General features: G+C 39.7%; 2 protein-coding genes across 6 annotated transcripts in view; one reads left to right on the forward strand and one right to left on the reverse strand.

The window, feature by feature from the left end:
• The window catches only part of rbpjb (recombination signal binding protein for immunoglobulin kappa J region b), a 138,441-nt gene extending 130,899 nt beyond the window's left edge, over nt 1–7,542 (forward strand). For all 4 annotated transcript variants that reach the window (XM_039751254.1, XM_039751256.1, XM_039751255.1 and 1 more), the window contains exons 10-11: nt 2,163–2,266; nt 6,163–7,542. In XM_039751254.1, coding sequence (XP_039607188.1) covers nt 2,163–2,266; nt 6,163–6,481 — 423 coding nt within the window. In that variant the 3' untranslated portion in view covers nt 6,482–7,542. The remainder of the gene's footprint in view (nt 1–2,162; nt 2,267–6,162) is intronic.
• A 15,977-nt stretch (nt 7,543–23,519) lies between these two features.
• cckar (cholecystokinin A receptor) overlaps nt 23,520–27,962 on the reverse strand; it is a 103,237-nt gene continuing 98,794 nt past the window's right edge. For both annotated transcript variants that reach the window (XM_039751258.1, XM_039751259.1), the window contains exon 6: nt 23,520–26,226. In XM_039751258.1, coding sequence (XP_039607192.1) covers nt 26,199–26,226 — 28 coding nt within the window. In that variant the 3' untranslated portion in view covers nt 23,520–26,198. The remainder of the gene's footprint in view (nt 26,227–27,962) is intronic.

Consider the following 27,962-nt stretch of genomic DNA (forward strand, 5'->3'; position numbering starts at 1 on the left):
TGTATGAAAAACACTAGGCAGAACATAATCATATTTTTCTTTGCTATAGGCACTATAGTAATGATAAAAATGCCTTCATCTTCCTAACCCACTTATCCAGGGAAGGGTTACAGGGCAGCTTGAACCTGTGTTAGCAAGTATTGTCTGCAATGCAGAAACAAAACCTGCAAAGTGTGCCAGTACTCCATAGGATGAACATATGCACACATGGGATAGACTCTTTGGCATCACCAATTCGCTATATTATTTGAGTGCACTGATTTGATCTGTCTGTTACATGCCATGACACAATATAACTATTACAATGACAAAATTGTTGACGCAAAAGTAGGATTATAAGCATAATGTAGCGTGGCATTGGGGGCATATTATATTGGCAAAACTCCATCCATGATGACAGCTCTGAACAGGCAAGCAAACAGGAAACGTATTCTTAACTTCAAGAACAAATCTGTGATAAAAATAACTTTCTGGTTTCCTTTCATTATCACAAGGATGCCTCGTTAATGCAGAAGGCACATTTTCTCAAATTCAAACCTTTGCTGCTTCAAAAATAACACATTTGGTAAATGTTAAGTCTTTTTCATTCATCTATGGACCTTTTTACCCTTTAGTCTCATTGTACGTTGCAAGAACATAATTTTTTTTTTTTTTTAAACTATCGAAAATGTTTTACTTTAGAACACAATTTTATGTGGCAATTTTAATAACAATGATTGTGGAGCATTACAATAAATTATACTTCCCCTTTAACATTACACATTATGCTCAGTTGTTTCTGTGAGATTGCTCAGCAGTTTAATGTCTTCTCTAAGCCTGATTCACTGGTCTTTTATTTCTGATTTACATTTCTTACAATCTTTTATAAAATGTTATATCAGTATTCTGCACAATTAAAAGTTATGGCCCACTGCAAGGCCTGTACAGTGATCCCTCTCTATATCGCGCTTCGACTTTCGCGGCTTCACTCCATCTCGGATTTTAAATGTACGCATATCTAAATATATATCACGGATTTTTCGCTGGTTCATGGATTTCTGGACAATGGGTCTTTTAATTTATGGTACATGCTTCCTCAGTTTGTTTGCCCAGTTGATTTCATACAAGGGGCGCTATTGCCAGATGGCTTAGAAGCTACCCAATCGGAGCATGTATTACATATTAACTAAAACTCCTCAATGATATACGATATGCTTCCCACGCGGTGCTTGATTGTTTGCTTTTCTCTGTCTCTCTCACTCTCTCTGCCTGACGGAGGAGGTGTGAGCAGAGGGGCTGTTCGCACAGAGGCTGTTTGCCTAGAGGACACGGACGCTCCTCTAAAAATGCCGCTTTATCGTGGTGCTTCGGCATACTTAAAAGCACAAAAGCACGTATTGATTTTTTGATTGTTTGCTTTTCTTAGTGCTCGCTCTCTCTCTCTCAAATTTTCTGCTCCTGAAGCGCGCACTCATTTGAAGAGGAAGATATGTTTGCATTCTTTTAATTGTGAGAAAAAACTGTCATCTCTGTCTTGTCATGGAGCACAGTTTAAACTTTTGACTAAAGGGTGTTATTTCATGTCTAGAGGGCTCTAATAATGTTAACAGTGTGGGAGAGTTTATAAGGGCTTAAAATATATAAAAATAACCATACAAACATATGGTTTCTACTTTGCGGATTTTCATCTATCGCGGCGGGTTCTGGTACGCAACCCCCGCGATCGAGGAGGGATTATTGTATCCACTTCCTTAGGAGCCATCTTTACTTATGATTGGTTACTTTGAGCCACAGCCTTTCTATGTTTAGGCTAATTTTTTTACTCTTATTTAGAAGACATTTTGTGTTACTGAGTGTTGAAAACATTACAGGAACTTAAAAAAAAAAAAAGACATAATGATAAAGATATTAAAGTCAGGGAAGAGGTCTAAACCCAACCTTTAGACTTGACCAGAAAGTGTTGATTTTAATTTTTTTATTAGGTGTTAATCTGCTTATACCTTCTGAGCATTTTGTTTGAAAAGAGCTGAACAATGTATATAAAATAAGATACATAGTGTGTATGGGTCAGCTTTCCCCTATTTTCTTCCACATTTTTGTTACTTATTTAAAAGAGACCTCCTTGGACATCTGACAAAATATAGATTTTTTTCTTCTAATAGTTATCTTAATTTTACTTTCAGTTAAATGGTGGTGGTGATGTGGCAATGCTGGAACTCACTGGGCAAAACTTTACTCCAAACCTCCGTGTCTGGTTTGGAGATGTAGAAGCTGAAACAATGTACAGGTAAGAAAATGGGCAGCATTTCAAACCATAAACAAAGTGACAATATCTAAAACTAATTATGTACAATAAAAATTTGAATTTCTTTGGTTTGAGAAAGTTATGTTTATGTTGTAAAATACTCCATATTTATTGATCTATCTAAAATCTATCTAATCTATTTCATTTCAATTTGTGTGTGAAGAAGTAAATATGCTGAACGTAGAAAAGTATACATTTATATCATTTTGGAAATATAGGCCAGAGATTATAAAATTATAAATTATAAAATTATAAATATTTAACAAATACACAAGTAAGAAATGAAAGAGATATTAAATGAACATACATACATTTGGTAAATGAATCTTTTTTATTAGCAAATTCATTAGGATGTTATATATATCTTGAGTTTTTTTTACATTGAACTTGATCTCTCTAGTGATCAGTTACACTAGATATGTATGTTTTGGGTGTCTAATTTTGACCATAAAAAACTGGGTTATTCACAAAAGTGCTACACATAGTGCAAGCTACATTCGTCCATGTTTTGTATTCACTTACTTTAATTGTTGATTACTAAATAAATTGGTTTATTATTTACTTGATGCTGACATAGATAAAAATACATCTAAAATATAATTTATGTACAATAAAAGATTTGCATTATTTAAATTGCTTATGAGTTGCTTGAAATAATAAAAGAAAATTGACATTTAACAGAGTCAACTTTTTTAGTGTCATAATAAAATTTACAATGTTGTTAAATGCTTATGTAATTGTCAAATGCATGGTAGAACATAAAGTCCTGTATTTACAGACATACAAAATTTTACTTCTTGGTTAGAAAAAGTCTTTTGACTCATAACCAAGAGGTTCCTAGTTAGATTTTGATACCTTGGCGAGCTCTGTAAGCCCTGCTTTTTCTTTGAAGGACACGTGTGGGGCAAACTGACTGGCAGGATGACGCCGGAACGGTTGCTGCATCCAAACTGTGCCCTTTCACCTTTACGCCTGGTGCAGCTACATTGTTCTTACACATTTGCAAAACAAAGACACTGATGAGGAGAGGTGCAAAGGAATTTAAGGTGGCCTGCGATTAGTACTTTTTTCGTAGGCTTCAGGGATTCTAGTGTTAAATGGACAGAATTTCTAGTCGCAGCTAAGGGGGGGGGTACGTCAAGATTGATGGCCTCAGGATCGCATCTCTGCTTTTTATGGATCATATGGTCCTGCTATCTTCAGAAGGCAGTGTGTGAAGCTGCCATGCTGAGAATGAGCACCTCCAAATCCATTATAATGGTTCTCGACTAGAAAAGGGCAGATTGCCCTCTTCACTTTGGGGATGAGGTGCTGCCTCAAGCAGAGGAGTTTAAGAAGGTAATGAGATCGACAGGCAGTCGGGCCAGCGTCCACAGTCATGCAAAGTTTGTACTAGTCAGTCATGGTGAAGAGGGAACTGAAATTAAAGGTAATGTATACAAAGTCTATGATGGAAAATCCCTGGAATAGTTGTGTAATGGAACAAGACCTTAAGTCTAACTTTTACTGGCTCATTTCTACTTTACTCCCTGTCTTAAACGTAAACTGAGTAAACATAACTTGTGCTCAGGGCCTTTAAGTCTTAGAAATGTATTTAGATTCCAAGGTTTTCAATTTTTTTTAATGTCTTTTAAAAATATCTAAAATTTCAATCAGATAAGCATGCAAGATGCAACACAGACATACATTTATATGTTTGACATGATCGTGAAAAAAATTCATCCTTATTTTCTTCACAAGCAGCCTGTTTTTAGTAATGCACTGTTTAAAACCTCTATTTGAATTTTTATGATGCATCCAGGCACATAATGGAGAACTCTTGAGTGCTCTCAGTATTATGATGTTAATGTTTGGTCAGTATTTGGAGGCATGATTATTAGTGCTCAGTCACTCTGATGATTAATGTATTTAAACGAGGCAGTGGAGTATATTTGACATAATAAATGATTCTAGATGTACTGATGAAGAGCTTGTTATATGGATTAAGAAACAGACATATATAAATGAAAGATCTGTGTGTGTATGGAACAGTATGCTCTCCTCTCGCTCAATCCTGGCCACTAGATGGCATATGCATGCACTTTTAAGTTTTTGCGTGCATGCATCTCCCTATGAAAGACGTGTGCAGCTAACGCTGCCATGCAGCCATGATGCTGTGCTAATGACAGAGATGAAGAAACACAGCATCAAAAGGGAGCAAACACCACAGCTCAACAACATGCAGGTGAAACACTTCACCAGTGCTGGTCATGAGTTGGTATTTTCACTATAAACATTGTCTGTCTGGAGGGATTTTCTGGACACAAAGATGAACAGGACTCGTATGCCTGCAATATAGTATTATTGGTATTGCGAGTGTCGTCTTTCAAAAGCCAGTAGGAGAGCAACCACAAGTGGGTCCACATCCCTGGGTATTCTTTAAGAGTTAGCTGACACCTCTCCAAGTTCATGAATATAATAAAACTTATAGGGAGTTTTTGGGTTCTTTTTTGTCTCTAAGACCACACACAGCTAGTACAATCATAATACTTGATACTCAAAAGAAAAATATGCAACCAGTCATGTATCCTTTAAACCTCAAGTTGGAAATAGTTGGTAGGGAGAAACACTGAGTTGCCATGTGCGTTTGCAGAAACTATAGTTTCCAAAGATGTGTCTAATAAAACTAAAATCATTATTTGCAAGGCATTCTCCAATATTAATTTTATTATAAATTTGGATCAAGGTGTTCCTGCTGTTTCAATGTAGGTTTGCTCAAATATGGAAATGTTCTTGACTATCAATTTCCACACATTACAGAGAGGTGTCTACTACTATTTTTTTTTTTTATATACACATTTGTTCATTGCACTAGTTTATATAATAAACAGGTACATTGTTTCCTTCGTTGCTTTTCTGTAGAACAGCATGGAACTGATATTCAACATTTCTCTACATGTAACAAGTCATAAATACTGTTAATGGTATGTGATGCAGTGCAATTTCATCAAAGGATTATTCACTGTGTTTTCTGCATTCTGGCAAAAAAATGCTTTGAGCCAGCTTTTTTCCCCTTTCTTCATACCCCTCCCAGTATCTATTAAAGCACTTGTAATTAAACCATAAATCTACATTTTCAAATCATGCTACTGTCGCAAAACACATTTTTGCTTAAAATTGTATAGTTGTATAGTGTTACAAACTACAGCTAGACCAGTCTGCCTATGATTGTCTGGTATGCCAATTCACTACAAATACTAATAAAAAAATGTAGCAGTTTTTTGAAAGATATGCTACATTTCTCTCCCCACCTTTAAAGAAGGCACAAATTAGTTTTTGCTGGTGCTGTACTATTAAGTGTATTATCAATGATGGTAGAAATGACCGAATTATAGATTGAATTTAACTCATCACAAGAAAATTTGAATTAAGAGAAGCAGCAAAAGAAACCCAACTTTGTTTATTAATGACCTCTGTTAGGAATTATTGTGCCTTGATTTTAAGTCTGAAACATTCGTAGTTCAGAGTTCTGGAAAGTTGAAAGTTTGATTTGCAGTGCATATCGCACTATTATAAAATGTAGAGAATATCAAACAGGTCACGTGTTGAGTTTTTTCATCACTGAATTCACTCAGATGGGGATTATCAGCTTCCGATATGGGGCCATTAAAAGGTAATCGTCCCATTTATGATTTCCTTTATTGTTGGCACTGTATGTTTCAATTCAAGATTGGAATAAGATGTCAAAGTGTCATTTGTAATCCTGCAAAATGTCAACTACTTATGACAGTTGACATTTTTTAAAAGTCATAAAACATTCAACAATATATAAGGCTATGTGCTTCTGTCTTCAGTTGGTCACGATTTTTAAAGCTGTTTTTTTTTTCCTTTTCTTGCAGGTGTGCTGAGAGCATGCTGTGTGTTGTTCCAGATATCTCTGCATTCCGTGAGGGATGGAGATGGGTGCGTCAACCAGTTCAGGTTCCTGTTACTTTGGTTCGAAATGATGGGATTATCTACTCCACCAGCCTTACTTTCACATACACACCAGAGCCTGGTCCTCGACCGCACTGCAATGCTGCAGGAGCCATTCTTCGAGCAAACTCAAGCCTGATGATGACATCTAATGAAACCAGTTTAAATAATGATGGAACTTATGCAAATGTCACCACAAATCCTACCAATGTCACATCATCAGCGGCAACAGTAGTATCTTAACCTACAAACTGTCACAAAAGACTTCAAACTGACTAAGTGCTGCAAAAAGACAAAAAATGAGCTGTAATCTTCAAACCCATTTTTTTTGGAATCATAGGGGCACACCTGTTTGGTTTACTCTTATGGAACGTTTGAACAGATTACATAAAAAGACTCAAGATTCTTCGGCCAAGCAGAAAAAAACTTTATTAAAGAAAAGTCTATTTTTCACAGTTTTTTTTTTTTTGTTTTGTTTTGTTTTGTTTTATTTGTATTTTTGTTTGCCTTTTTTTTGTAAAGGGGCAATATGTATTAATGTTTGTGGGGTATGGAGGTTTGCAAAAGTAAATGACTGCATATAAAACAGTAACATAGTTTTTATGGACCAAGGATCTTATATAAGCTTTAGCAAAGGTACATTTTCACCCTACCTTTTTGTATTAAACATATAGTACACTTTTGTTACCAAATAGTTTATATTTTTCCGCTGAGCTTTTGCTCTGAAGTATATTCAGGTTCTTGGCCTGACTTTGCTCGTATATTACAGCTACATTTTCCAGTAATCCCATTTTATTTTGGTTTGTGGCTGGAATTATGCGTTTTATTTTTTAGTATACTGAATGTTTATTTGTTTCAGTGCAGTAGGACCTCATTTGACTTGTTTATTTTCACTTATATGAAGTGTTTTAAAAGAAAGCTTTAAGTACTAAATCTGCCCTGCCGGCAATACACAGCACATGTTACCTTATGCAGTACTACTGCTTTGCATTTTCTTGTACTCTTACTTGGGACCAGTTTTGGTTCCATGAGGTTCTTCCTTTCTCTGGTTTCTTTTTTATTTATTTTATTTTTTTATTTAGACCATGAAGTTTGGTCATTTGTGAAATTCAAAAAAGTATTTACAGCAATTCTTTCCTTGGGCATTTTGAGTCCCAGCAATAATGCGTGTTTTTTATTTGTACACTTGATTTCAGGTTTCACTTTTTTGTCTAAAGGATTGCAAAAGTTAATTTCACTGTAATTTTAGGATTTATGTGATCAGTTATTTTAGTGTTGTCCTTATACGCATATATAAAGGCAGACCTAACCAAAAAAGTGTTTAATTAAAAATATATATATATATATATATATACATATATATTTATATATACACATAAATATATATATGTGTGTGTGTGTATATGTATATATGTATGTATATATGTATATGTATATATGTATGTATGTATGTGTGTATGTATATATATATATGTGTATATGTATATGTATATATATATGTATATATGTATGTGTATATATATATATATAATTGTATGTATAAATCAGTATGCAGTCCTGTCAGAAAACTGTTACCTTTCAATATTTGAAGAACACCCTTTTTAAATCATGCTGCTTTCTTAGCTTCCCTTGTCTTCCTTATTGTAAATTTAAATTTTTCAGAGCCAATTTTTGTGACAGTTTTAATAACTGGCAATTAATACTTATATAGTGGCCTTACTGTGTGGTTCTGTAGTTTTGCCTGCGGTCAGTTTGCTGTTCCATAATATCTTGCCTTTCAGTTTTTCAAGCTGACACTTCTAACACATAATCTTAGTACTTATGATCAAACATGATTTACCTTATGAAGGAGAGTGCCATCTGGAAAAGCAGTGTTCTGAAACTGATTCCCAGGAGATGTGCATTTTAAAATGTGTGCATATTCCACTCATATCCTTTTGTACATGTTCATTTTGCTTACAGAGAAACCATTTTCCAACCTTGAGTTTTTATCATTTTTTTTTCTTTTTTAACTTATAGGGAATTAGTCTTGTAAATTAAATAATCAACTGGAATCATTCAGCTCTTTGTGTAAAAAAAAAAAAACCTTCTGATAGCAAGGTTAAAACTTTTAACAGTATGAAATACATTCTTCAGCTTTATATTGGAAAAATTGAAGCTTAAAAACCTGCAAAAAGTATTGAGCTACTAGGCCAAAACCGTACAAAGTAACAGTAAGTTTTATATGTCTGTTGAATTACACTTCGTCAATATATTCAATGTACTTAAGGCTTTATCAGAGTCTACCGATGACTTTCTTTAGATTAACTGTTAACTTACAATCATGGCACATCTACCAAGTCTACCAGTAAGGCAGTCTTCATATTAGGATTGTACTGAAAAACTAAGACTGCATTATATTTGTTGGTGTATCTTTATATTTATCTTATCTAGTACTGCACAGTGAGTCAAAACTGTTTTACTTAATGTGGAATGTCTTCCGTAGCTTTAAAGAAAAAAAAAAAAAGTGAACTAATCCAAGACATTATACAAGATAAACTGCCACTCACAAGCCATTAAATGTTTAATGTAAGTTGGGGTTGGCACATCACCCTTTTCTTGTGTTCTTCTTTGCTCTTTTATTGGGCAGTGTTCATTTTCAAAACTTCTGTGATCAAACACCAATACCCCACCACCACCACCACCACCACTCCCCAAGCGAGACAGCCATTTGTTAAGACTTGATTTCTAGTTTACAGCGGTGTGACAAATGGAAACTCCATTGTAATGGGGATGGCCATACCTTTTTATGCATTTTTTTTATTTATAAATATATAGCCAATGTACAGTTTAACGTTTGTATTAAATTATTATTGGCGATGTTGACTTTCTGTTTGTGGCCTCCAAAAAGTGCATTACATCTGCAAAAACCTGATGGGCCTTCCAACAGTAGACAAAGGGCTAAATTTGCAGCAGCAACACTGGCTGAGGCTGACAGGGAAGCGCGAAGCCCAGTGGACTGGAACATACGGTATTATGGAGAGATTGTGGCGTTAGAGGTAAACTTTTGTACCTGCCTTGTATTACTGGGTATCCACAATTTTAAGAAAGTGTTTTAATTACTTGTTAATATCTATATATGAAAACTTGGACCATGGTAAATGATTTTCAAAGGAATACCTAAAAATGTTTTTCTTTAACTTGCTTTAAACTGAACAGATTGGACAATGAACACTTTTTTGCCTTTTCATGTTATTGTTTCCATGTATTATGTACAGCTTTGTAACATTGTCAGTTGCAGAATAGTGTCAAATTCCACCTGTTTTCTTTGACTGACTTCTTCACTTGTGTTCAAAATATGATCCTTGTACTTGGAAAACCATTCTTCCTTATGATTTCCAGCCTGCTGCATCAAGAAAAACATTTGGCTGTCATCGTCCAGTGAAGACAAGGTTTGAATTTTGTTGACAATCCAATTTGATATCACATGCATTTATAAGGACTGTTGTATTCCAAGGTCTTGTGATTTTTATGAAAAAGCTGAGTGGCAAACATTCTGCTTCTGGAGTTTATGCAAGCATGGGACATCGTATCACTGTAATTAAACAAACTGAGATTGTTTCATATTTTTGTGTATTTTTAGACAAGGCAATACAAAACTGTTGGAACAAAGATTTTTTTTTTTTTTTTTGGTTACTTGCAGCTTCCTTTCAAATATACTAGCATTAGTGTTTTCTTCAGAATGCAGCTTTTTATTTTGAGGAGTTAAGAACAAATGTCTGATATGCCAAATGTGTAACTTAGATATCTTCATGCACTGCAGTGTGGTATTGAGAGAGGCAGCTTGTGTTGAAAACAATGAAGCAGTTTACTTGCTCAATCCTTTGAGGACTGGCACTATCTTTTGTGTGCTACATTCAAAAATTGCAACTTGCCACATTTATATTCTACTGCACTGTCCACGCAACAGTCCTTGTTTATGTAAGAAAGTGTTTTTGTTTGTAAAGTGTTCCCAGTACTCAAAGGGTTAAGTCATAGCAACTGTTCACGTGTAGTATTTTAGCAATAACATGAAGGGGACAGGTTTTATTTTAATTGCCTATTTGTACATATTGTACCTGCTTGGTTCCAAATTTCAGTGAAACTGAAATCTGCAATATCAGCAAAATTCAGAAAATAAAAACTGAACTGCGATGTAAACCACAGACTTCATGTGTTTCCTGTTTTAACTATTCAAGTTTTCAGTGATAGGCCTCATTTGAATATGCTTTGTTGTGCAGTGGTCAATGTTATGGTGAACGTAACATTTCTGTTCCTCTCTTTTCATGGCCAGAACTGTAGGAGTCAGTACCTTGTGCTAAAAGCAAACCATTGCCATTTTTCCATGTGCTTGACTGTTAGCAAGGCTATTGTTCCACCAAACTTCCAACTGTTTCATTGCATATTTCATTTTGTAATCTATATTTTTTATGTCTAAATTAAAATGGTTTCTAAAGAGGTGGCCATCTATTTGTTTTATCTTTGAGCAACACATTTGGCTGACTGCTGATCTGAACGTGTTAAACGTTGTGTGAACTTTCCAACACAAAGCCACGGACAGGATTGCATCAATAGTTTGAATTTATTTCAGTTTTATTTTGTTTATATTGTCGGGGCATTTGCAGGGCTTGCTGTCTTCCACGACTGTGCTTGTCTGCTTATTCCATTTCTACTCCTCGGTCTGTTAGCTCTTTTAGCTTTGAGAATGTGCTGCAGCAGATATGGGTAGTTTCAGGCACATTTCAGTGCCAGCGTTTCTGGCTCTGTTTTTGTTGGGACTAATTAAACACAAAAGCTGCTTGACTTTGGTTTTAGTTGGCTTAACAGCCAGCTAGAGGTGCCACACTCTGCCAGTCAGACTGACTGACTTGTTCTTATTTCCTTGTATTAAGGACAGCATAGCCATTCTTAGCTGTCATTGAAGGCCACCTGATTTTAGGAGCTGGAGGTGAGCCAGCCGACAATAACTAAGTGTGTTCTGGGAAGCATCACTGCAGTGCGGATGAGCAGTCGGGAGGGTTTGGTGTAAATGGACTTCTCAGCCGAGACACTCGTTTTATGTGCCTTTAGAGTTGGGACCCTGAAGTGCAGTGCTGAACATACTGAACACAGTCATATGCTAGCTTTTATTTTTTTTGTTATTTTCATTTAATTATTTCCCTAATAAATTGTTCTGTGTTTCAAACAAGTTTTTTTCAAACCAAATGAGATTTTAAATGTAAGTAAGCACACTAATTGTGATCTTTTCCACTTTTATCAGACATTACTATACCACTTAAGGGACAAATTTATTTAGAGAAAATAAAATAAAGTTCTAGTCATGTGCTGTTTCAGATGAAATGCGAAATCATGATGACTGTGACTTTATCAGGTTTTCTCCCTACTAAACGTGTGCGTTAGGTTAACTGATGACTTGAAAGTGGACATTGTGTGCGAGTCAGCTGTTCAGTGATGTATGTTGAAGAAATTGAGGGATGGGTTGCTGTGCTGCTTCGATGGTCCATGGACCTACATTCAGTGACCAGCCTGTTAACTATGGAGAGTTTTGCGTGATCACCTCATGTCCACCGGGGTTTTCTTATGGTGCCCCTAAATTGTTCAGCATGCTGCTTGTTTGTGACGTTACATGAAGAGTCGAACCTGTTCTACTCAGGGTTAGTGTGGCAGGCACACAATACAATGGATTGGCATCCCACCTGGGACCATTTTCTGCATAGTTCTTTAGAAGTAAAGATGGCTCAGGAAACGTGCATGTGTGAGCTTTGTAACTGAATTTTTGTCCAGTAGGGGTGTTTTATTTCCCCCCCGTGCCAGTGTGTGCAGCCGGATGAACTGTAAAAATGAAAGTGTGAGTGAGTGAGTGGAGCCTTTCAAATGCTGAGGAAAGTGTAAGCTGCTTCTGATAACTAATGACACTGCTACTATCAACCTTCTGAGGACGTCACAAAGGACTGGCAGAGCAGAATAAGCTTTACATGCCAACGAGGAAGCCAGCCATTGACTTTCTGTGCCTGAAATTTACTGTTCCATGTTTTAGGAAGACAAGCCTCCTCCAAGGGACATGCTAGAAGGTGAGAGTCCTGTTGTCCATCATAAGACAAAATCATTCATGTAAGACCAATTTTGAATTTAGCTACCACCAGAACACACAGAGAGGAAGTGAAGTGGAGCTCAGCAAAAAGCAAACCACTTCACGCTGCACAGGCTTGTAACAAATCCACCAAGTATGAGAGCACTCCTGTCATGCTGTTCACGTTGTATCGATGTTAATTGCACATTATTATGTTACAACAAAAGATGCAAAAATATTAAGTATGCTTTTTATTCGTTGAGATTTATGGACACGGACACACACATACCTAAAAAGTCATACATTGTTTTACATTCTGTTCTTTTGAAAAACGGTACATTGTTGAAATATTCTACGCTTTGTGTACTTAGCCGATTACATTTGTACTCCCAGATTACAAGTCATAAGACCCACACACCACTAGCTGCTTGTTAAGAAACTCAACAGACCAAAATAGTTGTGCAGGGAGGCCCTTCAAACAGAATTAATGGCAAAGTACACAGAGATAGGCCTTGAAGGTAACACAGGTGCACAGACTCTCAGGGTAAAGTACACTGTGTCCGCCAGCTCTGATCCAAAGGTGAAGGATGAACCGGTGAGGTGATTATTGATAGTTTAGTTTTTCTTTCTTTCTTTCTTTAGCAAGTCTTCAACAAACTTGCCTTACAACAGTAGCATGTGCCATAGCTGACCAGTACTGCAAATGATGCCCTTTACTTTGGTCCGCCCAGGCCTATAAGGTTCAAGTGACAGAATGTTCTCCTTCTGTGTTTTTGAGGTTACAGTTCAGGGGCATCTCAGTTCACCACTGGCTTTTGCCTCAAATCCCTTAGGCTGAGTCTGTTTGCTGTGCAGGGGAAAGAACTGGCACAAGACAAACCGTATGAAAGATGGTGCCTGGAAATGTTCATATTAATGTCAACAATGGCTTTTGGAAGAGGTACAGTATTTAAGGGCGACCGCAGACTTTTCATAACATCCAACTGTGTCCAAGACCTGCTCATGATCAGATGTGAGTGAAAGTCTCAGCGTTTACACTTTGTTGTCACACATTAGATGAATATGAAAGAAACCTGCTGGGCTAAATGTTTTTCCAGGTGACAGACTATCATCTGTAATGGCTTCAGAGACACCTCGTCAATTCCTCCCCATCCAAAACTCTGCACAGCCCATGCCAGAAATTAAACATTTCCGCAGTAATATTATCACTTCCATTATCTTCAGTGGGAGGTTTCGCACATATTATCAGTCCTTTAATAAATAAATGGTTAGCTGCCCGCACTGTATTTATGTACCCTTGTTAAAGGATTGAATCCAGGAATGGCCATTATCATGCCTAAAGTATAGGATTCATAAATAGAGGCGCTCTGCTATTCATTTCAGTTTGCAAATGCACTCTCCAGCTGTACAGATACATGGCTGGAATAGAAGGAGATGGCGACATACTTCTGCTTTGCTCGACAAGTGCATCAGTCTGCCTGCTCTCTTTTAGTCCAAATATGGGCTTTTGGACAGATTACGCTGATCTTATTCTCCTAATCAAATGTCCCTTTGTCTATAAAAACACTTCATTGAGTGTTACCCAATTTGACGGCACAATCCCCCTTATTTCTTGCTTCTAACTGAGTAAGACAGCAGAAATCTAGTAGCCCCGAAACTCCCTTCATCTTAGATCTCTAAATTAGCAATTTCTTCATGTAAACCCATTTCTGATTCAATCAGACCTGCTTAATACTTTCCAGCAGGGCACTAAATGCCTAAATCAGGCCTAAGATGCCACATGCACAATACGATTGAATGAAATTTTGTTCCCTACAGTCCCCGGAGCATAGGCAAAACAACATATGGTTAACATTAGCAAAACCAGTGCAGCAATCAAATGTAACAAAACAAAAGACGGGACTATAAAGCTTGAATAATGCTCAATATCCATAGTAACATAGTGGCAGTACATAAGTCGGGGAGTGTTTATATTCATATGGTACTGGGTGACATGTTGGAGTGAAAGAGGCTGTTACAGGACCTGGCTGTGCGGGTCCTAATGATGTGGTATCTTCTACCTGACAGCAGCAGGTCTTCAACAATGGCAGAGGCTCTACGCAGACAGTGTGTCTGAAAAATGTCCTGGATCGAGGAGAGGGACACCCCGATGATCCTGCAGCCACTTGACACATGGGTTATGTCAGATGATTTTTTCCTTGATGTTTTGCTATTGTTTGCTGTCATCCAGTGCTGGTTACCATAGATGACTATTCTATCAGAAACTTTCTTGCCTCAGCTCTACTAGAAGATTTTTTTTCTCGGCCACCACTACAAACTATGTTTAAGAAAAATATACATTTTTTGGTGGTTTCCCTTTTGAGAAGGGTGAAAATTACATTTTTGCAAGCATTTACACGGGCTTTCATTTTAACTAATCAATACATATGACTATGAAGATGAGGAAACCTGTATCCTGGTAGCTGAACCTAATCTGTGTACTTTGATGTGGAGATGCAGTAAACAGAAGATGACAGAAAATAAAGACCCAGAAGAAGGAAAGCACACAGTCTGAAGCTGCAGTGAGGATCAGGACAAGCGATGCAGATTTTCAATGTAGACTGAGCCCTACTGAGAACGAACGCCTGGCCTTGCTGTCATGAGTGGGATTTACAGCTGCTGTCACTGGAGAGCAGACATGTTCAAGGATAAGCTACCGATGGAGGCAATTTTCCAATCATAGTCTGGCATGGAGTTCTGACAACAATTTTCCATCTACTGGAATAAAAGTGGAAGAAACAATCAAAAGTCCAAGGACCAAACAGGAATCCTTTGCAAGAGCAGGCTTGTTGATCTTGTTAGGTGCAGCAGCAGCACATCTCCTCGTGCTGATCCTTAGAGCTCCAAGTTGAATATACAGATCTGCATGAAGATAGTTTTGCTCTCTAAAGGTCTGCTGTTGGGTATTTAAACCTAATGTTAGTGCCACAGTATCGGAGGCGGTTGATGGAAACTGTGGACACTCCATTTTCACATTCCAGGTGTTTGCATTTTCAAACAACATAAACCTGCAAGGCAAGGCTCGACTTTGGGACACTTCAGGGCTTCCATTTTGAACCTTGGCTTTTGTCACACTGGCGGCTGTTTACGTGCCAGACAGCACTTTGGTTTGCTGTCAAAAACTCAGACTGAAATCGGAAGCTTTGCTGGTTTAAAGTGGACGTATTCCAGTAAGTTTTAAGAATTCACTTTCGTGCAGACTAACGTTTAAGAGATGTTTCTTTATATAATAAATATGGTGAAATATACAGTATATTTTAATAAATAGGTTTTAAGGGAAAATGGCTGTATGCCATGTTTAAGTTAAATTGCTAAAAAGACACAAATATGAACCACCTTATATGGCAGGGGATATGGCTGAATTTCTGAGATAAGTATCTCTGTGCCTTGATGCTGGTACTCCACGTGTTCTTCACCCTTCAAGTATGTTGCCAGTAGCACCTTTGTGCTGGACAGCACTAGCTAGAAACAGGCCAGGCAGTGATGGCAACCTCTGGCTCGACACCGCAGAAACAATGAAGATGGTCAGAGATGCTAGTCATAAGATGTCAGGCCAGTTGTTAACCCAAGCTTGGGCTTTTACATCTTCTAGAGCTTACATCAAACCTGACCAGCAAAGGCTATCAAAACTAAAACAGACAAACGGAGGATCGATTTGGTTCCTCTCTTCTTTAGCACATTTTTTTCCCCCCACAGCAGTCCTGGTAAAACCAGACAGGAGTATGGCAAAGGCTGGCACAATTTTAAGATGGCAATATTGCACAAAACTAGGCGGAGGGAGTGTTAAACTTGCTGGCTGTAGCTGCTGATCGTTTCCTCCGAGGATTTCCGGTTTGTGGAAAGCAGCCCGGACGCAGACAGGCGGGCATCGTTTGAATCACCACAACACGTTTATTTACACAATGAGTGACACACACAACCCCAAAACTCCCCCAAAGTGCAGGCCTCTATCACAATGATGCCTCTCTTCAGGCCGCCTCCTTTCCACTCCTGACTCATGCCACTGAACGGAAGGAGGCAGCCCCTTTTTGCTCCAGGTGCCTCCCGATAATCTTCTGCCAGCAATCCCCAGTGTGGCAGAAGTACCGGCTGTGCACCCGGAAGCACTCTGGGTGTCCCTGGTAGTCTTCCCCCCAGTACTTCCGGGTGTGGTGGAACTGCTGAGGACCAGGGCTCTCCAGGCATTGCGGTGCCCACGGGCCCCTATAGGTTTGAGCTTCCAAGCTCAGTTCCCGTGGTCCCCAAAGCCACCAGGGTGGTCGCCCCCTTGTGGTCTGGAGGAGGTGTAACCCCTCTTCCGGTCCTTCCGGGTATCCTGGCTGGGTGCCACCCCCAGCCGCTTGCCACAGGTTCCATGACTACAGATCGGAGTGTATGCCAAATTAGACGACTGCATGATGACTTTCCAGTCCAATTTCACGTTTTTGAAGTATTATATGATGACCTTTCTTTTCCTTAAAGCTAATAAGGTGCTGCCTGATGGAGCCTGTGCCCGTGCAAAGGCTTTAAAAGTACTTCCCTGCAATCTTGGCCTTCACAGTAAGTAACAGCATCAGACAAAATGAGTCCATCTTCTGTTTGTCAGGTCTAAAACTACTGCAGAACTGCTGTTCCTTTGGGTTTCTGGGCTCCAATGGAAATGTTTGGTCAGATCATATTCGATTTGATTGGAGTACGTCATACGACTATAACGCGGTGTGTGTCTGACTCCACTGTCGTACGCCTGTCCCCCGACTACTTCCATTTCCCTTCTAGTTACTGTACGTCTCTTTGGTGGCTGGCGTAGAAACTCATGCAATAATGTGACAGTCTTTACTGCCAAGGTGGCGGGCTGCTTTTGAACCTTTGAGATCTCAGCCTAGATTTTGTCATCTTGACTGACAGTACCATCGAAGACTTCTTATGACACTTGGCATTAGTGATCAACAGGAAATGGAAATGTTACCATGTGGTGATCAGGTGCTGCCAGGTCTGCCCTTTGCTCTTCTACCTATTTATCTTAATGAGCTTTCCTGATTTACTGGAATCAAATGCTGCCAACCTCAATTGCTTAACGATAAAAGAGAGTTTGACTCCATTATTAGTCAAAGAAAATCTAGATGATATTCACACAAGTTATGCTGTTACCTCCAAAATCATAAACCAATCACCCCTCTGTCGCCTCTCCATCGTTCGGTTCGGCTGATTTGCTTTGGCCAAGGCCATCTTTGTCGATTTCACCTTTTGTACAAAGGTTGCAAACTGTCTTTGCTAGAAATTTGCTTTCAACTGAGTAACCAGGGTGCATGTCATGCCTGACTGTTTCTTTGTACTCCTCTTTCTTATCCTGTACAGATGTTCACTTTATCTGGGTGGGCTCCCTAAAGCACAATGTTAAGCGCGGCTACCTAAAACTGTGACTTGCTTGTTTGGATTTGCTGCTTTTTCTGTATTTCACTCGGCAGTGGTTTTCGATTGCAGCACGATGGTACAGTGGTTACCAGTGCCACCACACGGCTTCAGATGGCCTATATGGAGTTTGGACATTCTCCCCTTGCATGTGTGAGTTCTTCTCCAAGAATTCTGGCATCCCTTCTGCATCTCAAAGGCAGTAAATGGCAACTTGAAATGACTCCACTGAGAGTCACGATGAGATGGCGCCCCATCCGAGGTTGGGTTCCATAGGTAGGCTGCAGCTCCTCTCAAACCTGAACTGCAGAAGTAGCTACAGAAGATGGATGGTTGCAAGAAGTGAGTGTTGAATAAATCCATCCATTTTTTTTTTTAATCAATGTATGATTGTAAGACTGCTGTGGGCTGGCGCCTTGCCAGGGGTTTGTTTCCTGCCTTGAGTCCTGTGTTGGCTGGGATTGGCTCCAGCGGACCCCCGTGACCCTGTAGTTGGGGTATAGCGGGTTGGATAATGGATGGATGGATGATTATAAGTAGGGCCCACGATTTACCACGGGAAGAAATCGTAAATTCCACGGCGTGGCAAATGCAGTACCAGAACTCCATAAGACTAATTCGTAACCCAAGCAAAATAAATGCAATTTTTCTTATTCCTAACCCTTAATAATAATCAATCATAATACTAATCAAATAGGTATTATCAAAGTGTTCACATCCGCCTGTTTTAATCCACAGATTTGCTTTAGGCAAACGATGCTGAATCATATGTAGGCATAATATTATTCTCAACAAACTATTGAATAATGTTTCTAAAGTTATTGTTTATTTATTGTTGAAGAAAACGGCACTGTAAGCTCGTAGGTTTTCTTGTGACAGAGAATATCGCAGTGATGACAACACCGATCCATATTTTGAGAACAAACGTTCCACATCAACAGAACAGATCGGCAACACAATGTAAACTTTAGCAAGAGCTGCTAAGCGAGGCACTCTGTCCTCTAAGGCTCGCCAAAAAGCAGGGATATCCGCTGGAATTACTTCACGAGACGCTATGTCCAGATAAGCTTGCCATTGATCTGCTGCAGCCATCATTGTTGGCACTCATGGTGCATGATCAGCAAAAGTCTTCGATAAGAGTGGTAGCTGCCGTGGATCAAATATTCACACAGATCTGAACAGGTCTATTGCCGGCTGTTTGGTTCGCACAAAATATTCTTCAAGTTTAGCAGCAGCATTGTGCTTTGTATCTTCACAGCTGCTGGTTGCAATTGGAAATCCGGACAATTTCAGGCAAGACAGTAAGTCAGACACTTTGTTGTAGACATCGACAGCCATGAATGACTGTGTCTCAAAAAAGTGAGAAGTTCATAATTGGCTTGCAGTGAACAGATATAAATTCAAGTTCAGCTCTCGACTCGTTACGTTTATCAGTACTTTGCAGCAACGCCGACAGCTTCTTTAACTGGACTGTAGCTCCACTGTGTTCAATTTCAGTAGCAACGAACGAGATATTAATGAGATGATGCAACAAGCTAAAGAAAGAACTTAAAGAAGTAATCAAAACTAATCATACTGATATCCATATGTCTCAAATGGTGAGAATTCATTTAGATTTGGTTAATTCCGCGGCGTGGCGTTAAATTCCGCGGGCCGTGGTAAATCGTGGGTCCTAATTATAAGAGTCTAACTCTGCTTCAAGTGCCACAAGATTGGAACTAACCCAGTGGGAAGACACTTGAAATCGGCACACAGCGACCAATGAACTGCAGCCGTGTGGCAGGAAACCAGAAAACACAGCAAGATGTGTGGGCAGCTGGCCCACTACCCATGAAGCAGCTGCACTAACCACCCCATCACAATGGCAAGAACACAAAAGTGTTGCGCGGCACATCTTTGAATTGTACTTTTCGCATACATTTTGACTTACAGTTTTCTACAAATTAACATAATTTTGAACATATTCATTGTAACCAGTGTGCACTCAGGGCTGCCAATCTGAATTATTGCAGCCCACCTCAGCAGTAATTCTTGCAGCCAGTGTTGCTGAAAAGAAAAACGCAGCCCATGTCATCAAATAAACACAGAAAATACATAGACATGTTTAATACTGTATACAAGGACTTTTCTAATTAAATACAACAGCAGCATGTCTGCCAAATAAAATCTAAAGTGTCAAAATATCATATTCCTGATAAGAAGGAAATGTCAAATTCAAGCTTGGGAGCAGAACATTAAACAGGACTCAACAACTTTAACTTGAAATTTGCCTGTTTGTACTTTTTGAGTTTCTCACAACATCATTTACGGTCCTGTCCTTCTTTAATGTCCTCGATGACAGATTTTGGTGACTTCCAAGTGTAGCAGTTGATATTTAAAGACCTCTTTTGCTATCAGCACGACCGACTGACATTAAGGCATGAGCACTATGTAGGAAGGATGGGACGTCACTAATCACAACCACCAAGTTCATTTGGTTATGCACAGACTAGTAATTACATTTTAGAGATGCACACAGTTGCCAAGTTTTTGTTAAGATGTACATCTATGTAAGAAACTGTAGTTCAAGAATTGTGCTAAAAGAAATACATAAATTGTGATGAAAAAAAAAACACGCTCAGGAGACAAACATCGTGGCGGTAACGCTGCTTGTAGCAGATAATTCAAGTAACATCCGCTTACACAAAGCATTCCACTGACAGGCTAAGGTTGCGGTAGTTGTGCACAAAGACGAGGGAGTGGGACGGGCAGAAAAGGAAAGCATGGAGGAGTGGAAGGGACATCACAGGGGAAGACAACTTCTCAAAAGGCTGACCCTGTAGGCCACGGGTGTCGAACTCCGGTCCTGGAGGGCCGCAGTGGCTGCAGGTTTTCATTCTAACCATCTTCTTAATTAGTGACCAGTTTTTGCAGCTAATTAACTTCTTTGGCCGTCATTTTAATTAAATTGACTTGGACCTCTTACTTGAATCTTTTCCCTTAATTAGCAGCCTAACGATAATGAGATGCAAAACAAGCCACTGTGTGCCCAGCTAACCACAGTTTCTGAAAGTAAAGACAGGTGGAGGTCCCAGTAAAGTTAATCTGCTAAGGTCACCAAAACACTGACTGTGTTCTTAGAAAGGCAGACCCTCCACAGTTTTTGAAATGTCTGCTGTGGCAGCATGAGAGCAACAACAGGCAATGGAATTCAATAACGGGTTTAATTACCAGCAAGAATCGGCTCCTCATTAAGAAACTGGTTGGACTTTGACGTCACAGTTTAGCTGGTCATTAGTTGACTCATTTCTGTTTGGCTGCCATTTAATGGAGAAAACTCAATTTAGAGGACTGAATCCTTAAAAATAGGACTATTAAAATGAAGGGGAAATATGTTAATTAGCAGTAAAAAGTGGTCACTGATTAGGAAATGGGGTAGAATGACACTGCAGCCCTCCGGGACTGGAGTTTGATACCCCTGCTGGAGGCCATTCCCGTAACCCTATCGAGTTTAAACAAAAACACTTTATCGGACATTTTCTTTTTCTGAAATATAATATCCCGTGTTCTTTATGAAAAAATGTTAAAATAAAAGTTGAGGAAGATTGAAAAGGTCTTAAAAAAAATTGGTTTGAAACCTTTCTAGATGTTTCAGAGCATGTCCACTGACCCCTGGTACATTCACTTAGACAAAAAGTGCCCTGCTATTTTTAAGCAATATGAGGAATTATCAGATTGGCAATATTTCAGTCCTCTTTGGTCACCTTCGCCGTGTTTATAGCTGTCAGATGAACACTGATGCTGGTCCAGTAGCTGGGAAGGCCACTGGAGAACTCTTGAAGCCAGTTTGAGATGACTTTTGCTGAGTGACATGGTGCAGTATCATGCTGGAAGTAGCCATTAGATGGTAGGTAAATGTCGGCAATGAAGGGATGCACGCGCTCAGCAGCAGTACCCAAATTGGCCATGGCATTTGAGCCGTAAATGATTGGTATTAAAATGAGCCATGAAAACATTCTTCATACCATCTAATCGCCTCCATAAGCCTAGACTGTTGATCCATGGCAGGTGGATTCATGTTGTTATTATGTCCTTCCCCATCTTTATCCTTCAACAGAAACTGACATTTATCAGACGAGGGTTGTGTTTTTTCAGTCGTCAAGTGTTCAGTTTTGGTGAGCCCGTGTCTGCTGCAGCTTTAGCTTTCTTTTCTTGACTGACACGAGTGGAACCTGACGTTATGTTTCCTGTTTTTGTAGCCCATCCACCCCACGGTTTGATGTGTTGTGCCCTTTGAGATGCTTTCCTACTCACCACAGTTGTACAGAGTGGTTATTCGGAGTTTCCAAAGCCTTTATGTCAGCTCAAACCAGACTGGCCCACCTCTTCTGACCTGTCTCATCAACGAGGCATTTCTGTCCACAGAAGTGCAACTAACTGGATGTTATTTTGTTGTTTTTCACACCAATCTGAGTAAACTCTGGAAACTGCTGGGCAGGAAAATCCCAGGAGATCAGAAGCTAAAGAAATACTCAAACCGGCCAGTCTGGTGTTTGATGTGAACATTAGCTGAAGCTCCTGGCCTAGATCTGCATGGCTATATGCACTGCCCTGCTGCCACGTGATTGGCTGATTAGATAACTGCATGGATAAGAAGGTGTTCCTAATAATCTGTCAATACAGTACGTGGAAGGCTTCATCTTTCCTGCTGATCCAGTAAGGTTTCTCTGTGTCCAAAATTAATTGTGTCAACCAGTTAAGAGTGGAAGTCATATACAGTATATCTGAACACCCAAGAAACAGAAATATCATGAAACGGTGGGAATGATACAGACAGCAACGAAGATGTACTACAAACACGTAACACTACCGGAAAGTTCCTTTAGTTCTGGCACAGATTTTTTTTCTTCTGATATGGTAAAAAGTTGTCTCCCTCAATACGTACTGTGCTATGGCTGTCCAGTTAATTCAAGGGAGTGGTTGGATACTAAAGTCGTAATAACAATATTGGTTAGTTTTTAGCATGCTGAGAATGAAAAGTTTTTGATAGACACTGCTATCATGGGCTGCATCAGGAGTGGGCAGGAGGAGGAAGCTAATAGGAAACTAATGAAAGACTTTGTTAAATGGTGCGACTCAAACCACCTACAACTGAACACCAGCAAAACCAAAGAGCTGGTGGTGGATTTTAGGAGGCCCAGGCCCCTCATGGACCCCGTGATCATCAGAGGTGACTGTGTGCAGAGAGTGCAGCTGGATGATAAATTGGAAAGGACTGCTAATACTGATGCTTTGTGCAAGAGAGGACAGAGCCGACTATACTTCCTTAGAAGGCTGGCATCCTTCAACATCAGCAATAAGATGCTGCAGATGTTCTACCAGACGGTTGTGGCGAGTGCTCTCTTCTACGTGGTGGTGTGCTGGGGAGGCAGCATAAACAAGAGGGATGCCTCACGCCTGGACAAACTGGTGAAGAAGGCAGGCTCTATTATAGGCACGGAGCTGGACAGTTTGACATCTGTGGCAGAGCAACGGGCACTGAGCAGGCTACGGTCAATCATGAAGAATCCACTGAACAGGATCATCTCCAGACAGAGGAGCAGCTTCAGCGACAGACTGCTGTTACTGTCCTGCTCCACTGACAGACTGAGGAGATCGTTCCTCCCCCACACTATGCGACTCTTCAATTCCACCCGGGGGGTAAACGTTAACATTATACAAAGTTATTGTCTGTTTTACCTGCATTGTTATCACTCTTTAATTTAATATTGTTTTTCTTTTCAGTATGCTGCTGCTGGAGTATGTGAATTTCCCTTTGGGATTAATAAAGTATCTATCTATCTATCTTTGAAGTTTTAGGATTTATCCTGTGGCACTAAGCTATCTTACCGTGCTAGTGAGGACTGTGCATTTCCTTCTTCTTTAAAATCTTTCTTTCTCTCTTTCGTAGTCTGACATTCTACGGTTCTAAGTTGGCTGTAATAATGAACTCTTGACCTTCAGCCTTGCAGTTCCAGATGTGAACATCTCAAGATATGCTGCCACTGTACACCCACATTGGCATATCAGTTATTTGTGTCCATTTGAATTTTTAAACACAGTAAGTTATTAGAATCTCTCTAGTAGAGTAGGTTAAAACTACAACCATCCTTTCTTCAATTTGTATATCAATCCCTGTTGGTTGAGTTTAGCTTTTAAGTGGTTACATGCTTAGCCTCGGTGGGTGCCACCGTTTTGATCGCCTTGTACAATAATCCAGGTTATCTGGGTCTGACCCAAAGTTCTCCCAGCTGATTGATCACAATAGCTGTGAATTTCTTGAGAGTGGCTGGTGTCTCAGTTGACATCATTTACAACTGCCATAAACTATTCACCTGTCTGATGCGCCTCTTTCTACTGGATTTGTGTTGTATCCTCTGAGAAAGGCCGTAATCCACGATAAATGTAGGCTTAATTTAAAACAAAGGTATTCTGCCCAATAATCCATTCATTTTTCTCCACTAGCTTATTCCAATTCTGGGCGCTCTTAGCCACAGTCTATTCTAGATGCGTCCTCTTTAGGCAACCAAACCTGGAATGGCAGTTGGTCATCGGGCACACTCAGTCTCTCAGTCATGGCATCCGTGAACCTAACACACACGTCTCTGGGGACATCTGGTGATGGCTGTACTAAACAAAAATATCCAAAATGAAAAAAAGTAAGATCTACTTCTTTGCTGATGATTAAGCGTCAGTAGCACTTTTGAAAGATGAACTACAGAGCAAGACTATGGATTTGGCAAGAAGTACTGGAGCACAAAGGATTAGGACTACAAGCTAGGGGTTATGGTGCCATAGAATAAGAGTTGTACACAGAACACATGCAGAGCTACAACTACTGGAGCACATCAAATGCTTGGACTTGCTGTTTGAGGTAAAAGTTGTCTGTGAAACATCAATAAAGAAAAGAATTAGTGCAGGATGAATAACGAAGTTAAAATTAATTGTTGTCTAAGACAGCAGCCCGATCAGTGGAGCTCAGACCATCAGAAAGGAGGAGGAGAACAGAAATGCATTTGCTGTAATGGCTGCTGAGGGACTTTTTATAGGAAACAAAAACAAATGAGGTAATCCACAAAATGGCAGGGCTCTGGGTGTTCTTGGCAAAGTACAATGAGGAGCACTGGGCACAATGGCGAGGATAACCCAACTGGAAAAGCATGGTAGCTGTCTGAGAAAAGGAGGGAGATTGGGAGAAAGGCAGTGGCTTAGGTGAAGAGACTTAATGGCAAGCGATTTCAAGGTGCTCGGCCTAAGAGCAGAGATACAAAGAGACAGAGGATCTGAAGGGCCGACCTTTAAGAGCAAGTAAGAGAAGAATCACGTGAACATAGTGACAATATATTTACTGTCACACAGTGGGTGACCAGGTCTGGACTCTGTGGCCTGACCAACAAAACTAAAAAGACATGTTTCAAAAACCTCTTATACTGTTCTGGGGTAATTTTAGGGTTAATTACTTACACGCTCAAAAGGATGAAGTAAATTTGGGTTTCCTCCTACATGCCACACTCGTGCTGCCTATGCAATGGACTAGCATCCCAGCCAGAGGCGATCCTCTCTTATAGTCAATGTTTGCCCCTTGACCCAGCAGTGGGTGCAGCTTACCGAGTCTGATTCATGTCTTATTAAAGCTGTTGTTTAATCACAATGAGGGTTCTGAATGATCTTACGGTTGTACCGTTGGTTCTTCACGGCGTTTACCAAACCTGCTTTAGCTCACAGATTTTAGTTCCTAAAAGTGCAAGTTGCTGTTTTGATATGACTGTTATGCTCTCTGACTAAGCAATTTTGAAGCAACTCTGTGTGGAATGAGCCCTGCAGAGGAACTGCACATTCTTTGTCACGTTTCACAACAACGTTAAAAAACAAAAAGTACATGCACCCTAGTGGACCAGCACGTCACAATATTCACGCACATCTTTGCTATGTTTCTTACATTGAAGTAGTTCAAAATGCAAAGATTGAGGACAGTGACAAGTAAACACAACATCAGACTAACAATGGAGTCCAACCAATAACTTCACAGGCGTCTGTGATCCAAGTTCAGTAGCACCCTCCTGTAACAGAATACGTGACTTTGCAAATTCAGGACTGGATAGCTCCCTGCCCTCCAAGATTTTTACTTTGTCCTGCATTGGCCAGTGATCTCACTTCACAGTGGCTCAAGAGCCAAGAAATGTCACGTTACCATGAGCCACACAGCCAAGCTTTAGGATTCCTTTTTTTTGGCCTAATGTGTTGTCCCATACAGGTTTTCACATTTGCATGGAGGGCTTTAGTAGTTCTCTCGTGTCACCAGAATCTTTAATCCCATGAGAAAGCGCCTCGTTCCAAGTGCTGATTCAGTTGTCTGCTCAATGCAGTCCGATTTCCATTTCTCAAACGTTATTCCAGGCCGCCTCCGGACTTGGCTGTGACATTCTCTTAGCACTTCTGGGTCTGCGTGAGCCTGCTGCAGTAGAGAGGAAAATGATCAGAGGCAAGCAGCTGGGTCAGGGGACAGACAAGTTAGACCACCACCAGACACAAGCACACAATTTACAAGCCTGTACATAATTCTAGATATGTTTGAGAGAGTTCCTGAAATACTCCTGAGCCACAATACTGATACAGACTTCTGTATGTCATGAAATGGACACCCATGGAAAGCTGGTATGCTGATAAGTGAAATTTCTAGGTAGGTAGAGCAATGCCTAGTGAGGAGGCACAAGAGATTAGCTAGCTGGTGCCCTTAAGATGCCAGAGGTCTTGTCCTTTCTACTTGTAGATAAAGAGTTAAGGTGGCTAGGTGGACTTGCAATTTGAGACCAACACAGTCACTGTGGAGGTATAGACACAGACAAATGTAGAGTGGGAAAAGACAGAGAAGACTGGGCAATGCTGGCCCCTTAATCGTGATGGACAGCAGGGGTGTACTGCCTTGGAAATCTGGTCTTTAAAAACTAAATCACTCTGTGGGGCCAGGAGTCCTGTGTCTCTATAGCCTAAGTGGGCCATCCTTCACCCTGAAAGTGACCTAGGTCTGTGGGCAGGTTGGCGGGAGTAACCAAAGAAGAAGGCTCCCTGGAGGACGACAGTGTGGCGTGGAAATTTTGAGGAGGACAAGCGGGTGAGCCACACCGAGAATGGTCTGCAGGAGCTGAGGTTTTTTATTTGCTGTCCGTTGTACTTTTTCATTTTCCCTTTGTGCTCTGTGTGCCTTTTTTTTTCTCTTCAATATATATATAGTTCTTGGCGTCTATGTGTATGTGGTGAGATGCTATGAGGGCACTCTGCTTTTGCAGGCCATACATAACTGACTATTTGTTTATTTAATCGAGTTATTGGCAATTCAGTTAATTGTGTTCTTGTTGCCACCTCTCCCTCCTCCTCATATGTCCCCAGATTTAAATAAATGGAGCTTGTAGTCCTCAACTTTTATTTCAGACTTTGAACATGATTTAAAGAAACTGTGTGCTTTCATTTTTCTAACTTTCAAACTTGAAGTAAGAAGATTTGAAATTAAAAAAGCAGTAGGCACTCCTACATGATTATAATTCTGAGACTCTCTCTATCTCCAAATTCAACTAGAATATCCATCAATCAGTTTAACACATCTCTGCACCTTTGATATAAAATTGCGTTTGCTTCTAGACACCATGATGTGCTTAAGGCTGTCTGGCTCAACACATATAATGCCATACTGTTATTAACAAAGCTATGCATTTTTCTTTTTAAATGGTACTTAAGATGGTGTGGCACAATAGCTATATATGCTGCCTCGCAGCTCAGATCCACACCTTGCAATATGCAAGCATGTATAAATGATCATTTAACTAGCTGTATGTTATAATACATCACAACTAATCTGAAAATGCCTCCAAGGATTTAATAACGCTGCATTTACGTGCTCTCAAAGTAATCAAAGCTTTGCATTATGATGTTTCACTTTTCAACTTCAGTGCATTCTCATGAATTTCCCATTAGACAGGTTGCTGTTGATTTGTTATTTGGTCTGCAAACAAAGTAATTAAAAATAAACTGTATGTATTTCAAGAAAAGAGTAAAAGTATTAAATCTGCATTTCTGGCTGACTAGGTTCTATATTTTTATTTTATACAATTATCTGGGGTGCATGTTTTCTCCCAAATTGTCGTAGCATTGATATCACAGGGTGTGCAAGTGGCATTTCTGACTTGGAAAACTTTT

This window comes from Polypterus senegalus, chromosome 4 (genome assembly GCF_016835505.1).
Source record: "Polypterus senegalus isolate Bchr_013 chromosome 4, ASM1683550v1, whole genome shotgun sequence".
Lineage (NCBI taxonomy): Eukaryota > Metazoa > Chordata > Cladistia > Polypteriformes > Polypteridae > Polypterus > Polypterus senegalus.